The sequence below is a fragment of the Melospiza melodia genome, chromosome 15 (genome assembly GCF_035770615.1).
Source record: "Melospiza melodia melodia isolate bMelMel2 chromosome 15, bMelMel2.pri, whole genome shotgun sequence".
NCBI lineage: Eukaryota > Metazoa > Chordata > Aves > Passeriformes > Passerellidae > Melospiza > Melospiza melodia.
The window spans coordinates 6,777,388-6,796,846 of record NC_086208.1 but is presented as its reverse complement, the minus strand read 5'-3'; the positions used below and the strand labels follow the sequence as shown (position 1 = coordinate 6,796,846).

At 42.7% G+C, this 19,459-nt stretch overlaps 1 protein-coding gene across 1 annotated transcript in view; it reads right to left on the bottom strand.

The window, feature by feature from the left end:
- Positions 1 to 601: 601 nt before the first annotated feature.
- The window catches only part of MYO1E (myosin IE), a 76,429-nt gene continuing 57,571 nt past the window's right edge, over positions 602 to 19,459 (bottom strand). Inside the window, 11 exon segments of the mRNA XM_063169568.1 lie at positions 602 to 1,673; positions 2,165 to 2,334; positions 4,910 to 5,114; positions 7,380 to 7,472; positions 7,894 to 8,051; positions 9,424 to 9,570; positions 10,034 to 10,179; positions 10,483 to 10,652; positions 11,322 to 11,436; positions 14,591 to 14,735; positions 18,425 to 18,523. Of these exon segments, the coding sequence (XP_063025638.1) occupies positions 1,597 to 1,673; positions 2,165 to 2,334; positions 4,910 to 5,114; positions 7,380 to 7,472; positions 7,894 to 8,051; positions 9,424 to 9,570; positions 10,034 to 10,179; positions 10,483 to 10,652; positions 11,322 to 11,436; positions 14,591 to 14,735; positions 18,425 to 18,523 (1,525 nt within the window). The 3' untranslated portion in view covers positions 602 to 1,596.

Sequence of the window (19,459 nt, the reverse complement as noted above, 5' to 3'; positions counted from 1 at the left end):
AGTCCCCAGGTTATGCTGAACTCAGTACCTCCCTTCCAACATCTCTTCATGAGTGCGCCTTGCTCTGATGTAGAAGGCAAGAACCCAACACTACAGAATTGCCCTAGACCTCTCAGTGCTCCCCTGTGGGAGGATGTTAAAGCTCTACTGGGTTTTCTGTCCTCAAGCAGGAGATTTTTCTGTCCCCCGGGATAAGTAAGCCTAGCACTTGCTGCAAACTGTCTGCTGAAAAATGTGCCTCATTCCTTGTCTGGGTATTATTCCTGCCTTGGAGTGAGGTCCTCATTTCTGGCTCCCAGAAACAGCTGCTGTAGAAGATGGAGTTTGTACCTAAGTTAGATGTAGGCAATGGTTTGGGAGGGAGGGATTCAAGAATTTCAGCTGTATTTAAAGCTTATGCAACTTTTAATACCAGCATCTGCAGGGCTTTTTAACTGATGAGAGAATGAAATGCATGTCACTGCAGCTGGGCATAGGGAAAATAATTTGGTTTGGAGTGAAGAAAGGGATTCTTTAGAAGTCAGTGCAGTAAAATCCTGAAGCCATTGTTGTCAAGGGATTTGTTTGTATATGTGAGAACAAACTTCACAGAGAACAAACCTGTTGATCATCCTCTGTTTTATTTTATGGAGGATCAGAAGGCAAAGCAGGAATTCTCCGAACTGCAGGGCAAGCAACAGCCACTCTGGGGGAGGCAATCAGACTTGGGCAGTAAGACCTGTGCTTTTGCTATTTAAAAGGAGAAGGAGTAGTGCATATCTGTAAGTACCTGGCATAAAAATTCTAGCAGTACTACCTCATAAGAACAGTGGACTACTGCATTATACATTTATACATGTTTCTATCATAACCAGTTTTTATATACAGTATATAACTATTTCTATAAATGTACAGCTCTGCATAAAGACACTTCCTATAACAGGTAGAGTATTAAACATAAATCCAACATGGGCCAGCCATATTATAATATAAATCTTGAAGAAGGCAACATTGTTTATCATACAGTACTATGTGGTTTTCTGTTTTAAAGTCTTACAGTGCCTGTTGGAGTCCCTAACACACCTGCAAACACAAACCAGTTCCATTACATCTCTGTACAGAATTAAATAGACCATCACAGTAGTTTTTCAGATGGTAATATCCCAAATGAGCCTAAATCTTTTTGACATGTAGCAGCATACTTATTAACATGTTCCCCAGAATGATCTGCATTAGAGGAAATGTGCATTCAACATTATCTTCAGTAGATAATTAAAAAGGTTACTGATATTGAGCTGAAGGCACTTAATAAATACACCCCTTTAGAAGTCCCTGGTTCCAGGCTGTAAAGCACCTGTTTCAGGAAGATGGTAGGTCTGAGCATTCTTCTAGGTGTTTAAACCAGGTTTTAAATATAATAAATAATTGGACAGTTCATTGCTGTATGGTGCTGAGACAAAAATCAAAGTCTGTACTGTGGGAAACTCATCCTGCTCATACACAATTTACTGGTGAAAATACTGCTGAGAAGGCAGACCTTGGAAGAACAGTGTCCTAAAGGCAGGGGAAACATCTTCAACCACTGGTACCTTCACACCAGTTTTCTCTGACAGTCTTTTAAATCTTCGTGACATAATTGTTGGGAAACAGTCCTTGTTTCCCTCGTAGTCTTCCTGTCCACCAGCCAGAAGGATCTGTAACAAGGACAGCAAGGTAAGGAGTGAGGCTCTGGAAGCATTTCTGTGTACTTGGGGCAACCTTGCAAAGCTGTGCCCACTTAGTGAGAGCCTTTCTGGGAAGGAATGAGGTGACAGGATTTTTGGAGTGTGTTCATCTTTTGGCCACATCATTTTGCCTTGAGGAGGATGCTTTGGAGACCCGGAGCTGGAACCAGTTAATTACATTTTGCTTCTTGTGCTACAGGTGTGACTTAGGCTAATTTTCCTCTAGAGCCAGAATTAGTGTCTGGCTAAGTGTACAGCTCTGCAGTAGTCAGTGTGGTCTGTGTGACATGCTGTTGAGTGAAGAGGTTGGACTGGGGTGGAGGCTTCTCTGCCCCCTGGGCCAGTATGGGAATTTGCACGCCCAACAAGAGAAGATGAGGAGGGGTGGCTCAGGAGGTCCCGTCCCAGCTCCCCGTGCCCAGAGCCCAGTGTGTTTGTTAGTGGCAGCCCTGTGTCCGTACCTTCCTTGAGGATGTCGATGACGTCGTTGGCGTTGAAGCTGAGCTCGTCGGTGTCCTGCGCGTCGTAGGCGTAGAGCGCGCGGCACTGCGGCACCTGCGGCTTGGGCTTGGGCTGCGGCTTGGGCCGGCCCCCGGCGGGCGGCGGCCGGCTCGACGTCTGCCTGCGGACCCTGCCACGCACAGCAGGGCTGTGAGACCCCATCCTCAGCCCCAGCAACCCCTCTCTTAATGCACTCATTGCAAACAATGGCACACAAAGGGAAAATGCGTTTTCTTGAATGTCACTACAGTTAAAAATAGCGGTGCGAGACTTCCCTGTGAAAGGGACAGAGTTGCCATTTCTTTCCTATGGAAATGGATGAGTTCCCAACAGCAGTTCCAATGCTTAGAAGACATTTACTGCCCCAGCTGAAATGGAAACGAATGTGTGCATGCAGTTCATGCATATCTTGGTATCTGCACAGCTCAGGCTATGTCTCTCCCCTTGCCCCAGTGTCACCAGTGATTCACTTCTCAGTATCAAAAACAAAGTTCTAGCTCACAGGCTTGCTACTTTACCATTCTTGTGACTAAGCTGTAACAGACACTTGCATCTCTTTTAAGTTCCCTCAGCTTCCAGGGCCATCTATGGACTTGTTCTGTTATAGCCAACTCTGAAGCAGCAAGGAAGATGCTGCACAAACTGTCACAGCTGTGACCACTCCAAAGATTAGGAAAGGGAAAGAGGGAAGAAATGCCTTTTGCCAGCTCATCAGCTAATAAAGGCTGGAAGAGAGAACAGGTATTAGACTCAGTATGTCAGTTTAAAATTAATAATATGAATGACTAAAAATGGAATGATGTGGAGGAGAATGAATTGTGATCATGTCAGTAATGCCATGATAATGTAACATGGCTTTTGCAGGACAGGGTTACAGTTACCTACATGAAGTCCTAGGCTTAATTTTGTCAGTAAAGCTCTGATTCTAACTTTGTAGTGAACTGTACCAGAAAATAAGATAAGTGTGGATTATAACAGCACTTCAGTTCTCAGTGTATCTATGAGGGGAGAGATTTTTCTCCTGTTCTTCAGCATCTACTTACTGCCTTTGCTCAGGGTAGGAAACACTGTGGAGACCTAGACCTAGGTACAGAAATTAAAGAATTCAGCACAGTGGAGAACAGCTCAGCTTTTGTGCAGCTGTGGTAGAACTCCACTATCTTGAATGAGATGTTTTGCTGCGGGGGGCAGCCTGCTGATTTTAATCTTGGTCCTGCACTGGATTGTTAGTATCACTGTATCCTCCTTACAGCTTTGCTAAAAATAAACCCAATTGTACTCCTTAAAAATTGCATCTACTTATATATCACTGGTTTTGAAATACTAAAGCCACACCTCTTCCAGCTCACAGCTTCCTTTTGTAAAGGAACTGTGTCTGAAATCCGCTGCTGAATGCAGTTATATTGTTTCTTTTCAGGGTATTAATAAAGGAGCTCATAATGCTCAGGAAGACAGCCTTGGGAATGTCACTTTCCTAAGAGTACTTGGGTTTGTTACTGCTGCAGAACAGCTGGCATGTTGGGTTTTGCTTTTATCCTGGGGCTGATGTGTTTTTGTTGTTACACAAACTGTAGCCTCAAGACCAAATAAAGTCTAATATTAGTAAAAGAGTTAAGGAAGAAGCTGACATGTGACAAGAACCTTTCATCACTAAAAGCCATGAAGTTATTACAAGATAGAGATGTGTCTGTTAGCATGTGCTGATGAGATTGAAAGTGGTAAAATAAGTAGCAGTGGCTATTTCTTTCTGATTTCTTTCTTATTTGAAGATTAATCTTTAACAAAGAAAAGCTCTAAATATGCCTGAAATATCTTATGGCTGACCCTTGGCACAGTGGGGGTAAAATGACTGCATTTAGTACAACTGCAAAGACCTCTGGACATGCCTGACCCTGCTTGAAGGGCTCTGTGTTTAGGAACTGGAAAGCTTTTCCTTGGGAACCCTTGGGTGCACTTCTGACTCTCAAAATCTATCAACTGTGCACATTATGTTACTGTTTGATAACTGTGAGGTCTGTAATGCTCACTTACATTGTAACTAATCTACTTAATAATCAGCCTTGGTGGATAACACAGCAGAATAATGCTTAGGCCAACAGGGTCATTTAGTGCAGAACAATAAATAAACAATAAACACTCCTCCTGCCCAGGAGCTTCTCTGCTGACTGACGGCTGAGACAGGGCTGCTGGCACAAAAAGTTGCTCTTGATATGGTTAGAAATAAATGTACTTTTGCTGGCTCAAAGAACCCCCCTTCATGCAGATCACGGGAGTCATCAGCAAACTGCTTCTTCTAAACTAAATTCTTTCCTTTTTTTCCTAGAACTGCTGAATAGGCAGCAGACTTGGACAATTAAGTGACACTTAAGATTCCCACTACAGTAAAGCTCCACTGTGTTCTACAAGAGAGTGGAGTAAGGGCTGAGTTAAAGCAGAAACTGTGGGGTCACTTAAAAACATCATTTTTTAAGGCCTTCAACATTCAAATTTAAGATACTAAACCAGAACTGCTTCACCTTTATTCCTATGGGTCTAGGATGGAGTATGGTTTGGGATCTGATGGAATGGATGATAACCTTTGAGTACAGATCAATAGTACAGGCTGGTCATTGATGCACAGAGTGTATCAGTCATGAACAGTTTGAGTGTGTAGAAATATTTGTAAAAATGGACATCTTCTTATCAGAGTCAATGTAAAATCTTACCCAGCTGCTCCTTGGTCAGGTACTTTCAAGAAATCCAAGCTTTGTGGTTGCTGTGAAATCTTGCCTGATCCTCCTGACGTTTGCCGTGGTAAAGCCGGTCGTGTCATGTTTGTGTACAGGTTCCTCTGGTTGGCCCACTGATTTCCTGGCATCTGGGCATGGGCTGCACCCTGGGGGGGATTTATTACTCCATTCTGCTGCTGACCTGCAAGTAAATAAAGAGTGACTGGGTGCAGCCCAAACTCCAGCTCAGTAGAGGGAACCTTTGGTGGCCTTGCTGTCAGACTCAGCTGTAACAGAGCCCCACTATCAAGGAACCCAAACACAAAATCATGTTGAAATGCTGATTTGTACCCAGTTTCTGGGCTGCTGACAATCTCTTTTGGCTTGCCAACTTCATGGACTCGTGCTCAGGTTTAAGACTTGTGCCCTGGGTGTTCCAAGCAAGCACAAGGGTTAGCTCTCAGCTGAGTTCCATTCAGGTAACACGGTACCACCAACTCCTCTAAAGCACTGCACAATATTTTATCCAGATATCCAGATAAGGGTCCAAAGCTGCTTATAATAATCATAATTAATCATATCCATAGCTAATTCATATCCAAATTTCTTGTTCTTCTGAAGTTCAAACTCAGTCTACCATATGCTCAAAGAATTTGATTGTTTTATTAAGTTGCTATAAATATTTGTCTATTTTAACAAGCATGTGGGTGGGGGGTGTTTGGGCTTTTTTGTTGTTTTGTTTTTAAAAAATGCCTTGATGCTATTTTGGTAGTTGGAAAGGAGTTTGCATTTTCTAGGACTGACATGGGTATATGCCTTTAAATACATAATTATCCCTCTGATTGAAAGCAAACCCACCTATGTCTGAGCTACCTGCAGTATCAGGGCCTAAAGAGCCCAAATCTGGATGTTTTACATTCCTAAAACTCCTATGGAACAAAAGGGGAGCTATGCTTCGATTAAAAATCAGTTTTCTCACATGGGTGAGCCTCTGCTCTGCCATTGCGATTATGCCTGCTAAACATGAGCAGAAAGAACAGCTGTGCAGAGAGGAGAATTCACAATCACAGCACCTTTACAGGGAAAACTTGCTGCTTCCAACAGCTGCTCTTTGCTTCTGATGTTCTCTGGGTGCTGTGGCAGTACTAAGGGTCAGAAACTCCTGCAAAACCCCCACTGTGCAATCCAAGCCAGGGTGGCACAGACATTATGGTGATGTTAATAAAGGTTTGGGTTGTTCTGAACCTGTACAGAACACTCTGTTCAGCTACTGCACCACTGATTTCAAAACAAGATGTGAAAATAGCAGAACCCAGATAATTGTTTGGGACTTTCAAGAATGAATTTGCCCAAATCATGACATGGCTTTAAACCCCTTGAAAGTGTGAGCATTTTAACTGGAACTCTTTTGTAACACCTGTCTGCAATTGTTTTTCCAGCTATGTGTGGCTACTTTCCAAGAGAGTTTAACATTCAAAAAAACAACCAAAGCCACTGTAACCTACAGAGAGGTTTGTAGGAAAGCCTTCTACTCACCTTTTAAATGTGATAGCCAATGCCTGAGGGTCATCACAGCACTTAACTTCAGCAGTAGCAATTCTTCTAGCTATAAAACTGCTGAAACAGTTTTTGAAAATAGAAACCAGACTGTCCTTGCTTTAACTGATGCTGCACAAACACTCACAGGTCAGCTCTTACAGTAATTTCCCACTTCACTACTGATCTAGCAGGTCACACAGTTGTTAGTTTGACTCATACAGCTGTGAGGATTTGGAATTGTCTCTTTAATTTGGTGACCGAGACTGGTCACGCCCCTAACTTCCACCATTAGCATTGTGCTTCTCAATAAACAGCAGCTGACTGAAAGGCTTTGTTAAAAAGAAAGTACTCTGGGAGTGTAAGTAAAAAAAAACCTCTTGGGAAATGCTGGGTCAATGGAATATTGTTCTTCCCTGTGAATTCACAAGCAAAATGAATCCTATCTGCCCAGGGCAGAAGTGGAACACCCTGATGACATCAGTGCCCTGCAGAAAGAGCCATGCTGCTCACTGGCTCAGCTGCTGTGTCCCAGCACACAGGAGCTGGAACGTGTCTGACAGGCAGCACAATGAGACACAACTGCATTCTGTGCTCTGCTGGCCCTAAAGCAGTTTCACTGCAAAGCATTGTCCATGGCTTGATAAGCACAGAGCCTGTACCCTTCACTCTGGAGAAGGCTGCAAGGTCAGGTTTAGATTGAGTGGCTTATACCAAGTGTCTGAACATCCACACCAAGCAGGACAGCTGTGGGGGAATATCCAGCAAGACACAAATGCCTACAAACAGATGCTTTCCAGGCAGGGTCTTTGACAGAGAAAATTAAACTGTTACCATAATCTTTTTTTAATGGGTAAAAATTGCTAGATGACAGGAGAAAACCAAGAGCCTTTACCTGGAATTCTGTTCAGCCCAAGCTAAGAGGACTTACCTGGAGGAGGTGGTGCAGCTCTCATAGGATAAGTCTGATTTTGAGACCTACTGGAATATCCTCTGCCTTGGCTCAGGCTCCGTCTTGTAGGACCTGGAAGAAACCAGCAACGTTCTGTAACTCCTTCACAGTAACATTAATGAGGTAAGGCCTGCTGGCTGCCAGAGCCCCTCTTCTGGGATCAGAAAGAGCTGATCTTCAGGAATAGGCAATCTGACTCCTGCAGGGTTGGCCAGGCTGTTACAAAGCATTAGGTGCAAAAAGGATGACTTTGGGATATTCTCCCTTTAGTGATCCAGTTCAGCCTCAGGATATAAAGCAAAGCCTTCTTGCAACTACAGTAAACAAGGGCAGGACCACTGACAGCTGTAGAGCAGCAAGGAACTCTGCTGTAATCCTTAGGATCTCTGTGTGTTACAGACAAATGATGAGGCTAGAGCCAAGCATGGGTAGAAAAAGTCAACCATTCTCTGATTTTACAAACCCCTAATTTCCAGAGGAAATTCCTACTTACGGGAATTCTTTGGTAGCCCTGGTCCAATGCTGATCTGCAGCACTTTATTACTTGGCTTGAGAATGGCCACATCTCCTTGGCCCTGCATAAACTGCACCTGTCGGGAACCAGCACTGCTCCACGGCCCCCAGCTCTCCTTCTTCAGCTTCACTTCAAGTCTGATAGAAGCATGTGAACACACAAATAAAAAAAAAACAGAATTGCTACATCAAATCAAGGTAGTATTGCTTGGCAGCAGATAATTTAGAAATATAAAATTAAAAGCTTAGACTGAGAATCTGCATTCCATGAATGACTCAGCTGACATAACCACATAATTAAATCTTTTTTCCATGCTTTTTAAAACAATGTTCGTAATTTATGTTTTAACTTTCCTGGTACAGCTTCTCAAAGGAAGTTTAAGATGCCCTGGAGAGGACAGTGAGCTTTGAACAAAAATGTGCAAAGGTTCAAGTAGGAGATGTGTCAGCCCTGAGCCAGCAGTGCCTCTGTGCTGCCTCTGCTGATTGTGGCCATGCCCTGCACACAGTCAGAGGCACAGCCCCACCCTGTGCCTGGCTCTGCACTGCCCTGGGGCAGGGCCTGTGCTGAGCTCTAAGGGACAGCTCTGCACACACACACACCTCAGACCCTTCACATTATTTCCCATAAAGGTGCACACACACACACACACACACACACACACACACTCTCCTTCCCAGCATTTCCACACTACCCATCTGCTCTGAACTGTACTCAGACAGGGTTTTGGAACTCAATACATGACACTTACTCCTGGCTTTGCATTCTCAGTGTACAGGAATGTATGCTAGAGTTATATTCCTCACTTCAGTTATCCTTCTACACCCTTTCCAAACAAAATTAGTGATCTCCTGTTGCTTTTTGTAATTCCTCCACCTTTTTGAAGGCAATAAAGTAAACATACAAATCCAAGGCCTGCTGTTGCTGATTTCCTTAATGGGTGGAAGCATTAACAAAAGCACATGTTTGCTGGGACTGTTTCCAGGATGTCCTCACAGCCGAAGTGCACATCAGACATGCTCTAGGTTTTCACACTTGTTTCTAAATAATGTTCCCAATATCATTTACTTAAGTGAGGCCTCCTTAGAATTATTCTTTCGCCCTGCAGTCCCTGGTACCCACAACAAACTTCAGCATTTCAGAGTGCTACATTATGTGCCCAGAATTCTTTCAAACTCTTCACTGAGATGTCTGCACTCCTAGGTGAAGGTGAAGGAAGAGGATGCACCCTGCTCCTGCCAGGAGCCAGCAGCAGCTGTGCAGAGGCCCTGCCCTGTCAGGAGAACAAAGGCAGCTCTCCATGCACACACACAGTGGGAAGTGTAAAGTGCCCCTAGTAAATCCTAACCTGTTACTCTGACAAGTCTGGTACCCTTGCACATGCAGGGTTTGACACTGTGCTACCTCCTAGTATTGTAAATAAAGTACAACTCACACTCAATCATTTGCCTTGGCAGCAAGAACAAACCATTTATCCCTAAATGCCCATTGAGAAAAGCCAGAACTCACGTATTGCTAAATTTCAGAGGTAGTTTTTGTTGTGTTTTCTCTTCGTATCGTTTCGACAAGAGGCTTAAAAACTCTGTTTTGAAGACTGATTCGAGCAAACTGTCATATTCCTGTTCATGTAGAATGAAAATGTCATCCTGCATGGTGCTGCAAGGAAATCAGAGCATACAGCATCCAGTTTAAAATGTCATCAGCAAATACAGCCAGCATTAATAATGACATTTGCAGAGTACTCATGGTTAAGTTTTAAAAATATAACAAAGTCCAAGCAGCATTTATTACAGAGCCTTGCTTTCTGAGAACAGGTTTGATTTTTTTTTCAGGAGTTGATAATGGAATAGCTGAAACAATCCCTTTTGAGAGACAGGAATACTACTTAGTAATTTTACAGTAATTACTGTTAGCAAAAAAACATGTGCTATTAAATTTACAGTTAAAATCCTTTTCTTCAATAATGGCAGATTTTTAAACTAGAGATAAACTGGAAATATGAAGGTCACTGAAGCAAGTCTGAAACCTAAAGCAAGTAAATTCAAAAAGAAAGCTTACAATTCCCATTTCATCAATCAAATTGCTCTATTAATGGAAAAAATACATTGCAGTTGCTGACCTTAAAGAAACAGAAAGAATTCTCTCCACTTCCATTCTTCTCTTCAAGACCTCCTTCACCTGGCCCTTCTCTGGGCCCTGCTTTATCTTCTCCCGCCCGATCAGGTAAATGCACTTGGGAGTGAGGACGAGATCTCGCTTCACGCTCTGAAACACAACATTGGAAACACACAGCTGTGAGCTGGGCATTGGAAACAGCTGTGAGCTGGGCATTGGAAACACACAGCTGTGAGCTGGGCACTGCAAACACACAGCTGTGAGCTGGGCACTGCAAACACACAGCTGTGAGCTGGGCACTGCAAACACACAGCTGTGCCCTGGGCACTGGGAACACACAGCTGTGTCCTGCCTGGTATGGCCCTGAGCTGGGCAGTTCCTGGCACGAGATGGTGAAGACAGCTCTGACTCAGAGCAGAACTGGTCTTTAGGGGATGTTGCTGTTCCACCCACCTTAAACCTCCTGTCATATTTAGTTACAGTGTCTGCAAAATCGATCTTCTCCCTCTTGCCCACGAACTGGCGCAGCTCGGGGTGCTCCTCCATGCCGATGTAATCTCCCACAAAATTCCTGTTAATGCTGTTCCGCCTTCTCTCCTTCTTGCTCAGCAACAGATCTGATGCTAAATACAAAACATAAACATTGATTACCAGCATCTACCAGGTTTCCTAAACTCATGGTCTCTAAGAGCCAACTTTCACACAGAATTTCTTGGGAAGTGAGAACCTCATTGTTTGTAATATGGAAAAACAGTGAAGCACTGCTACTCAGTACATACTTGAGGTAAGGATGTATGTGATCATTAAATCCAATCCTAATTAAATACACTGATGGCAAGCTCAGTAGTTCTAGTTACTTAGGAGCACTTCTGGAACGAAGAAATTTCTCACAGTGCTATAAATTAAAGATTAACCCTTCCAAACCCAGCACGTTCATTCACACAGCCCAGGTCGTGCACACTTAAGTCCCAGGAGAGTCCATGGATTGATCTTATCACCTACAGATTACTCAGATTCTGTGTAACTGTGGAAAGTTTTCTTTTTTTGCCTCCCCTGTCTGTCCTACTCAGTCTGGCTCTGATTTCAGAGCAAAACACTGTGCAGTCCAAGCATGCAGAGCAGTCAGCCTCCTCAGTTGGTACTGCAGGGCTCCAACAAAGTGCAATCACTCTGAGACAGTCACCTGCAATGCAACTTTTGCCTACAGAGAGGGATTTGCCCCTCTTTGTGTCCCTCCTTCTGTTCCTGGAACCGTGTGTGTGCAGTCCCTGCCACCAGAAGTTCTGACCTACCTTCTTCTCTCATCTGCACGTATTTTTTCCTGGCTGCATACTTCCTCCAGGCCTTCTGGATGGCCCTGGCATACCCATCATACTTCCTCTCTCTCATCTCTTCCAACAGGAACAGCTGTACAGAGACAGTGGGGTGGGGCAGACATTTTACATGCAAAGTTCAAGAAAAAGTTGCATTTTACTTTTGACAACTCTCCAGTGCATTTCACTCTAGATCCAAGCTGGCTCCTCTTCCACAACTGTGGGATCTGAGACTGGAATGCTAAGGAAGCCTTTCTGGAAGGCTCTGGAAGAAATCTCTGCTGCTTGAGTGGCTGTGGCTCTTACCAGTCTATCCATTAAGTTCCATACCCCATGATGAAGGAAGAGGAATATGGATTCTCCCTGAAATATTCTACTGGTACAATGCAAGGTTCTCCACTGGCCATTTATTCAGTCTCCCTCCACACATTCTCCAAAATTCCTCCTTGTCTTGTCAGAATGTTATCATGCCTGTGGGGATCTATGCCATGTGTAACACAACTGTTCACAAGCAACTTTCTTCCCTGGCTGAATTTCACACCCTCCTGTCCACTGGCTCCATTCCTTCTCACCACTGAAGGTTGTCAGCTGGCTGCAGGACTTGTAACTATGACCTTATAATTCACAAGAATGACATAGCAAGGTCTAAAATATCAGAAATCAAGAGAAAAATACTATTTTTTTAAAACAGGAATGGAAGGTGGAGCCCCTTTTTTGAGAATCCCAGGTCCTATTAAAATACATGTAAATTTAATGCATTTTAAACAACTTCATAATTATTGTAGGATACAGGACATTCACTACAGCCTTTACATACTTCAGTGAAATGGGATTTTTATCTTATCGGGAGCACAAGCATTTGGCTAAATTGCAGCATTCAATCCAACATGACTGTTGCTTATTATTTCCCTGCATTGTATGTTAAATACTCAAAGGAGTAATTAGCAAAAATGGGTATATGAGAAGCAAACCTGGCTTTAGGATTTCTTTTTTTTTTACTTTGATGGTCTGAACCATGCAAACCTAGAAAAACAGTTGTTCATATTGATCTGAAAAAGGAAACTCGATCTGGTGCAAACCATTTCCACAGAACCTCACTTGCTCCTGTACAGAGTTATTTATTCAGGTGTGTGATGGAAATGTAAATAATGAAGCCTTTCTGCCACCCATAAAACCTTATTTCACAGTTGGCAATTCTCCATCTACAGCAAACTTATTTAATTTTTTTTTTAAATCTCTTCCTGAACACAAGCACTGGTTGGGGTTTCAGCACAGCTATGAGAGCTCCTGATGCAAAAACATCCTCAGCTGCAGCAGGGGCATGACCAACCCCATGTAATTCAGGTTACAGTGACAATATTGACTGTCTCTCATGAACACTCATGAGTTATTTCTCTAACAATAACGTTAATTGCAAAATCTCAGTGCAAAATAATCTATCATCTGCAGCCGAAGGTCACCATTAAAGAAGTTCAACTAAATCACTGAGCTAAAATACAGTTCTTAAACTACACAGAAATAAAGATATTGCACAGACCCTTTCCTAAAATATATATTATAAAGCCTCCTCTTACACTCTCAAGCAAATCAAGTATTTTTTATCTTTAACCACAACAGGTGCTCTTTTTGGTGGAAGAAAGAAAAAATTTCATTTACCATCTAAAAGATTATTTTTCTCAGAAGCAATTCGATCCTCCCCAATATTTCAGTAATATAAGATGAGAGATGATTGTCTTTCTTAATAAAAGATAAATCACTCTTTAAAATATTCAGTTTGTAAAAATATTTTCAACATAAAATAAAAAAGGCCAGACTCATTTTGGTACTTACTTACAAAGAGATTTCATGGCATTAAAAAAAAAAGAAAACATATATAGTAATTAAAAGCATTAATTAAAATTAAAATTGAAACACAACCCCTAAAAATTTCCAGTCAACTTCATGTTGTCCTAACCTGCAGAATTGCCCCTCAGTAAAACTCACACATACACCATTAAATGAACATCCATGCAAGCAGGACTTAGCATCACAGAAATGCACTGGGATGGGAAGAAGCTTCCACTGGGCAGCAATGTCCTCCTCTCAGAGGAGCCAGCAGCACTCAGGTTGGGTTACAGATCATTTCTGGCTGAAGGGGAACGGGATCCATCAATCCCATGGCAGCACTGCCACCTGGCCACTGTACAGGACAGACACCAGGAAACCACACCAACGTGGAAGACCAAACTCCCAATAATCTCCAGAAACCACAGCCATGCTCCACAGGAAGCAGGTAAAGCTCACACTCCCTCAGAACTGGCTGGCTGTTGTTGCCATGACCAAGTAGGATCCATCCCATAATAGTTTCCTGCTGTGCCAATATGCCACCTGAAGAACTGTAATATCCAACACCTCAAGCACTGCATGCTGTGGTGTATAAACACGTCTCCCAGATGCAAGCAGGAATGTAAATCCCATTACTCCTGAACAATATCTTACCTTTTTTATGGTAGAAACAACAAAATTTCTATTATGCCTTGGAGAAACATCCTTTTTCTGCCTTTAAGAAATACCTTCCCATGTGATTGGACACAGCAGCATCATGGCCCGAATTATTAGAAAAATATATGTTCCTAGAGCAGCTACAGAAATGTTCAGCTTTTGTTTTAGCATGTAACTTCAGACAAAGCACCAAGAAAACGATGCTCAGCTGCAAGATGTGCTACACAAAGTAAGGCCCATTGCTCCTGATGCACCAGGAATACATCAGGGTGAGCAGAGCACAAATTTTCCTTAGCAACTTTCCTGAACAGCACAGTAAGCAAACTTTTTTCCAACAGATTTTGCACAACTTAGTAGGCACAGGATAAAACCAGCCTTGTGATGCCTCCCTAATATTCTCTTTGGGATTTCAAATTGCAGTCATTCTGGAACACTGATTTACTGTCCTTACCATCCCTTGGGATTATTCTACCTTGATCAATAATTCTTGTTATGAGAAGAGGACCAATGTTCTTGATACCAAAGCATCTTCATAACCTATTTTTCTTCTTCTTGATGCATTTAATTCTCCCTCTATTAAGTGCCAAAACCCTGCAGTGACTTTATGTAGTGTGCCCTTCACAGAGGCTCTGTGATAGACAGGCTCAGCTTGTCTCAGATTTTTACACTTCCCACACCTCAGCAGGTATCATGCTCAACTTGGCAGGCAGGACTTTAATTTCAGCAAACAGCTGCATAATTAAAGAATTGTGTTCTGGCACACTTACAGACTCTGGAGCTTTGATGAAGACTTTGGACTTGCCGAGCTGGTACTGGTCAGGATCCATGTTGACTGACTGAAGCAGGTGGAGGACTCCTTGTTTCTCTTCTCCTTTCCACGAGGGCCAGGTTGCTTTGGTGAGAATGGCATACCTTAAACCACCAAGAAGAAGAGATTAAAACCTGGGGTCAAACAGCAGCAGCAGAACACCACTGACTCTTGGCCAGCACTACCCTGGGGGAGGGTGACGATGGCAGCAGCACTCAGAGCTTGGTGTGTGTGAAGATGCACAGTATTAAGATGTTTCTTGTTTAGTGAGACCAAGGAACTGAGGAGAACAACAATGCCCTGGAATCTCCCACTTCCAGATGCTGTCTGCTAACTGCAGCAGTTCATTGCACAAAGTTCTGCTGGAATCTGCTTAAGTCCAGGGTGAGATTATTCACCGACAATGACCTATGGGCCAGGTTTGAGCAGCTACATCCTTGGTACTCTGAGCTGGTTCCCAAGCACATGTCCAATTCCTCACTCAAGCCTTCTCACTCTTACTCTTACAAAGGTCTTTTCTGTTTCTAAGCAAGTGACCAGCTTGTTTTCCTAACCCACCTGCTCAACAGCTGGGCTGCCTTTAGCAAGGAGCGGTGCTGGTTCTATCCCAGGAAGCCTCTGGCTTGGCCTCTGGTGCAAGAAGAAGCCACAGAGATGTTGGTGCTACCTTGAGGGCACTCTGGGAACTGACCCCACAGAGGGGCCCAAGGAGCAGGGAAGTGCTCTAACTTTGACAGAAAGAAGCATGAAGCCCTCTCTCTCATGGTGTCCTCTGTAAGCATTGAGAATGAAGTAATGCCAGGCTGCAGCCCCTTTTAAACTGCCCACTTCTCCAGGCTTCACTTGGGCTTTGGAGCTGCCAGGCTGGAGTTACAAAGCTGCCTTGTTCCACTGCCCACCAAAGGAGCATTGCTGGGCTTTAGCTGCCCCAGCCTGTCTGTGGGGAAGGAACTGCTCTGGCAGCACCTGTCTAGGCTCCTTTGACAAGACTGGAGAACAACTAAATATATTGAGACAAATTTCTTCCCAAAATCTTATAATTACTCTTGACAGTTTCCTTTCAATGCCTTAGGCATACTTAAGTGATGTAAACTAAATCTTGCTTATTAGTAGAACCATTCAACACATGAAAAAAGTGATCAAGTATGGAGGTTGGTTTGTTGTAATTCCCAAGTTCCTAAGATGATTTAGGCAGCTCCTAATAAAATGTTCTCAAAAAATCAGACAAGGAATTGTTGGAAAATAGATTAAAGAAATGTTGATTACCTGTTATCATCATATCTAAAATGTTATCCAGCCAAGAAGCAGGAACAGTATCATGCAATTTAAGTAACAATACCACACAAACAGAAATAGCAAACAGTTAAGAAGAAATGTATCACAAAACCCAAACACCTCTGAATAGAAGGTGCATGAAAAGAAAGTAACTTCTGAATAATTCAGTAGGATTCAAACCACTGATGTTCTCCTGTTCAAATCTCTCAGTTAACAAATGCTCAGGTACTCTGCTGGACAGTGTAATGATGCAGCTCTTACACCACCTTAAATATGGCAGTGTATTACACACAGTCTGTGTTTAGACTATGTGTGCACATACATGTTTATGTGATTTATCAGTATTATGGGATAAACAGATGCAACACAGTAAGGAGTTGTAACTTAAAGTAACTCCCAGCTCATTTATTTACCAGCCTCCTTTGCAGGCTCATCATGTACTGCCAACAGTGCAGCTGTGTAGGTGGGTGTGACCAAGTCTGAAGGTAAAGGAGCTGAGGTGAATAAAGGTGTTTGAAACTGCTACCTTCCACACAAGAGACTGAGACATGATATTTCAGCATGCTACAAATTCTCTCCTACATCTCCTGAGCTGCAAAAGAAGGCATAGGGGAAAACGTGATTCAAGACCTTTTAATATGTGAAGAGCTCTTGGGTACAAAGTAAGAACAGATTTGAAATTCTCCTTTTTCATCAAATTAACTTCATACATTTTACTGCTGTGACAAGTCTAGAGGGCAGAACAAACAGATAATTCTAGAACATGCACTATTTAAGCATTTCACAGGTTGATAATGTGACAACTGTGACTGCTCACTGCTGCTCAGCAATGGCACCTCAGTGTCCTCGTGCATGCTCCCCATGAAACAGTCATGTCACTATCCATGAATCCAGGCTTGTTAAACTTGTGTAATATGATCTTGCAGATGATTTCAGCACAAGTACTAAATGTGTTCTTAACATGCTTCTGAAACAATTTCAAATCATGACTGCCCCCAGATAGGTATTACAAACTCCCAGTCAGCAGTTAGGTCTGAGGCTGAGCAGGGAGTGGGAGCTCAGCTTTCAGACTGGTTATGCTTGGGAACACACAGGCCTTTTCAGTGACTGTGGCTTTTTGCATGCAAATGTAAATTTTGTACATAAAAGTCTATTCAGCCCAGCAATCTCCACTTGCATGGAGCTGCCAAGGCACGCCCAATGAAAACAAGTGTACAAGCATGCATTTCCTGTCATCCCATGCCTCAGCCCCATTTTACTCACACTGACTCTGGGGGTCAGAACAGAGCTTGTTCTGGATGCTAGGAACTGTGAATGGAAAGGGTGCAGGAAGAGTTTTACTCATAACAAAATGTTAAATTTAACAAAGTTAATTAATCTGAAACAAAAGGATGAATTCCATAAGAGGAGTTCCAGTTGCCTGTGGATCCAGAAGTACCATGTAGCTTTCCTCTGTGCAGAACTCCCAGCCCTCACAGTCTGTGTTCAGGCTAGATTTAACACACAGTATAAATCTGTTATTTGTCTCAGCAACAGTCTGTGTTCAGTAACATAGCCTGTAGCATGTTCATGTTTATACATCTAGGCTTGAAAGTCATAAAGAAAAAGGAATTTATACTTGTTCAGTGAAAATGAAGTCCATACTTTCAGAGATTTTAGGTCTGGCTGTTACTGCATTATTAGAATATTCTTGGTACTATCGTGAGGGATTACTAATGGCTTTGTCCTGTGCTGTTTGATTAACTACACTCCATTCCTTGCAAAAACTGATTGGGTTTTTAACACCCTCAAATTCAATGCAACAACTTCCAGCAAAAGCTGATTTATCACATAAAGCCTGTTTGGGCACTTATTAGCTGCATGTGTCCAGTTTCTGAAGAACAGAAGCTGAATGTTGTATAAACCTTGAAACTGCTCCTATTTAAGAGGATTTCATTGGCTAATGGAGGTAGTTAATCATGGTAACAGCTGGTGCTAAGACACCGAGAACAGGACTGATCTTGCAGAGCTCTGACTTGCTTTCATTCATTCAGAGAGCAGCTGCAGAGGTCTGAGCTGTGCCATTCCCAGCTGTCAGAACACCAGTGGAAGGATAACAAGTTCTGTGAGCTGAGGTTACTCTTTACACTGCAATGGTGAATGGCACGTGTGGATTTCTTTACCTGCCTTCTATCTGTCATGGGGAGAGTGGAGCAGTAACATTTTAGACAAGGGCCTGCAGTTGGACACTCAGATTTCAGGGACTGCATCAGTTCCTTGAACTCGGTAACTCTGAGGAACCCTCTCATAGCACTACAAATACTGAGGCTTAGGCAAGTTCACAGAAAAGATGAAGTACTTTCAGTAACACAAAGCCAGGCTTTGAAGCACTTTGAAATCTCTGTGTAACGGAGATCACTGAACAAGGCACATGTGGAGAAATGGGAAGGTTTCAAAACTGGCAACCTTTTGGTTGTCTCCTCATCATGTAAACAACCCTGCTGTTGTTTAGGCAATTCTTCTAAACAGTGCTACCTACCTCTGCAGAAACTTCTTGAAAACCCGTCTGTAGGCGTAGCCAGCTCTTCTGACTCGAATATTTTCTTTCAGACCCAAGTATTCCACTTGATGTTTTACCCTGGGGACAAAAACAATGCAAGGCTTAAAATCCATTTGATTTCAGCATACTTGTGGATTGAGGCATTCTTAAACATCTGAGTCATATTTAACTGTTGATTGTTAAAATTCATGCACAGGTAAATGAATCTCATTTTGCACGTTACCCTGCACACTGCATAGTATGAAAGATATTCCATGCAGGTAGATCACAGCACTGAAATATATGTAGCATATTAGCTTTATCATTTGTTCCTAGTTTAACTTCCCATCTCCAAAATAATTTGTGTATAAATTTCTTAGGTAATAATAAAAATTCATAAAAGGCCAAGTAACTATTACTGATTCAATTACACAGCTGGTATCCAAGGGATTGGGAAATTGTTTTGTGTTCTCTTCTGAAGGTTTTTCCTATGCTTTACATAGCTCAAACAGCAACATAGTAACATATTTTTCCTCGTTGTTATGGAGAAAAGACCAAATGTGATGGCTGGAAAAAGCCCCTGATGCCAAACCTTCACTACACAAAGAATGAGAAAGAAGAAAGCCAGGTCAGCATACTGATGAAAAGCCAGAATACCTCCTCATTTTACCACGCTGCAAAGGAAGGGTTCAGGATAGGCACAAAACTGGCTACAGCCAGTAATGGATGACTCATCCATGGCACATTTTAAATTACAAACAAAAGCTGAGCTAGTACCAGTCCCACAGAAAGCGTTAATGGCTGTGGAGAAACTCTGCTGCACATGGCAACTGAAGCATCATTATCCCAACACCAGCAGAGCTGCCTCTCAGCAAGCACTTCCAGCCAGGTTCTAATCAGGGAACAAGGATGTGCCCATGAAATGCAAAGCAGAAAAACAGCAAAACAAAAAAGATTTTGCACTTTTTCCTCCTTCTAGACCTGTGACACATTTATGATTTTATGTTTCCTCTTACATATCCTGCTAGTCCACAT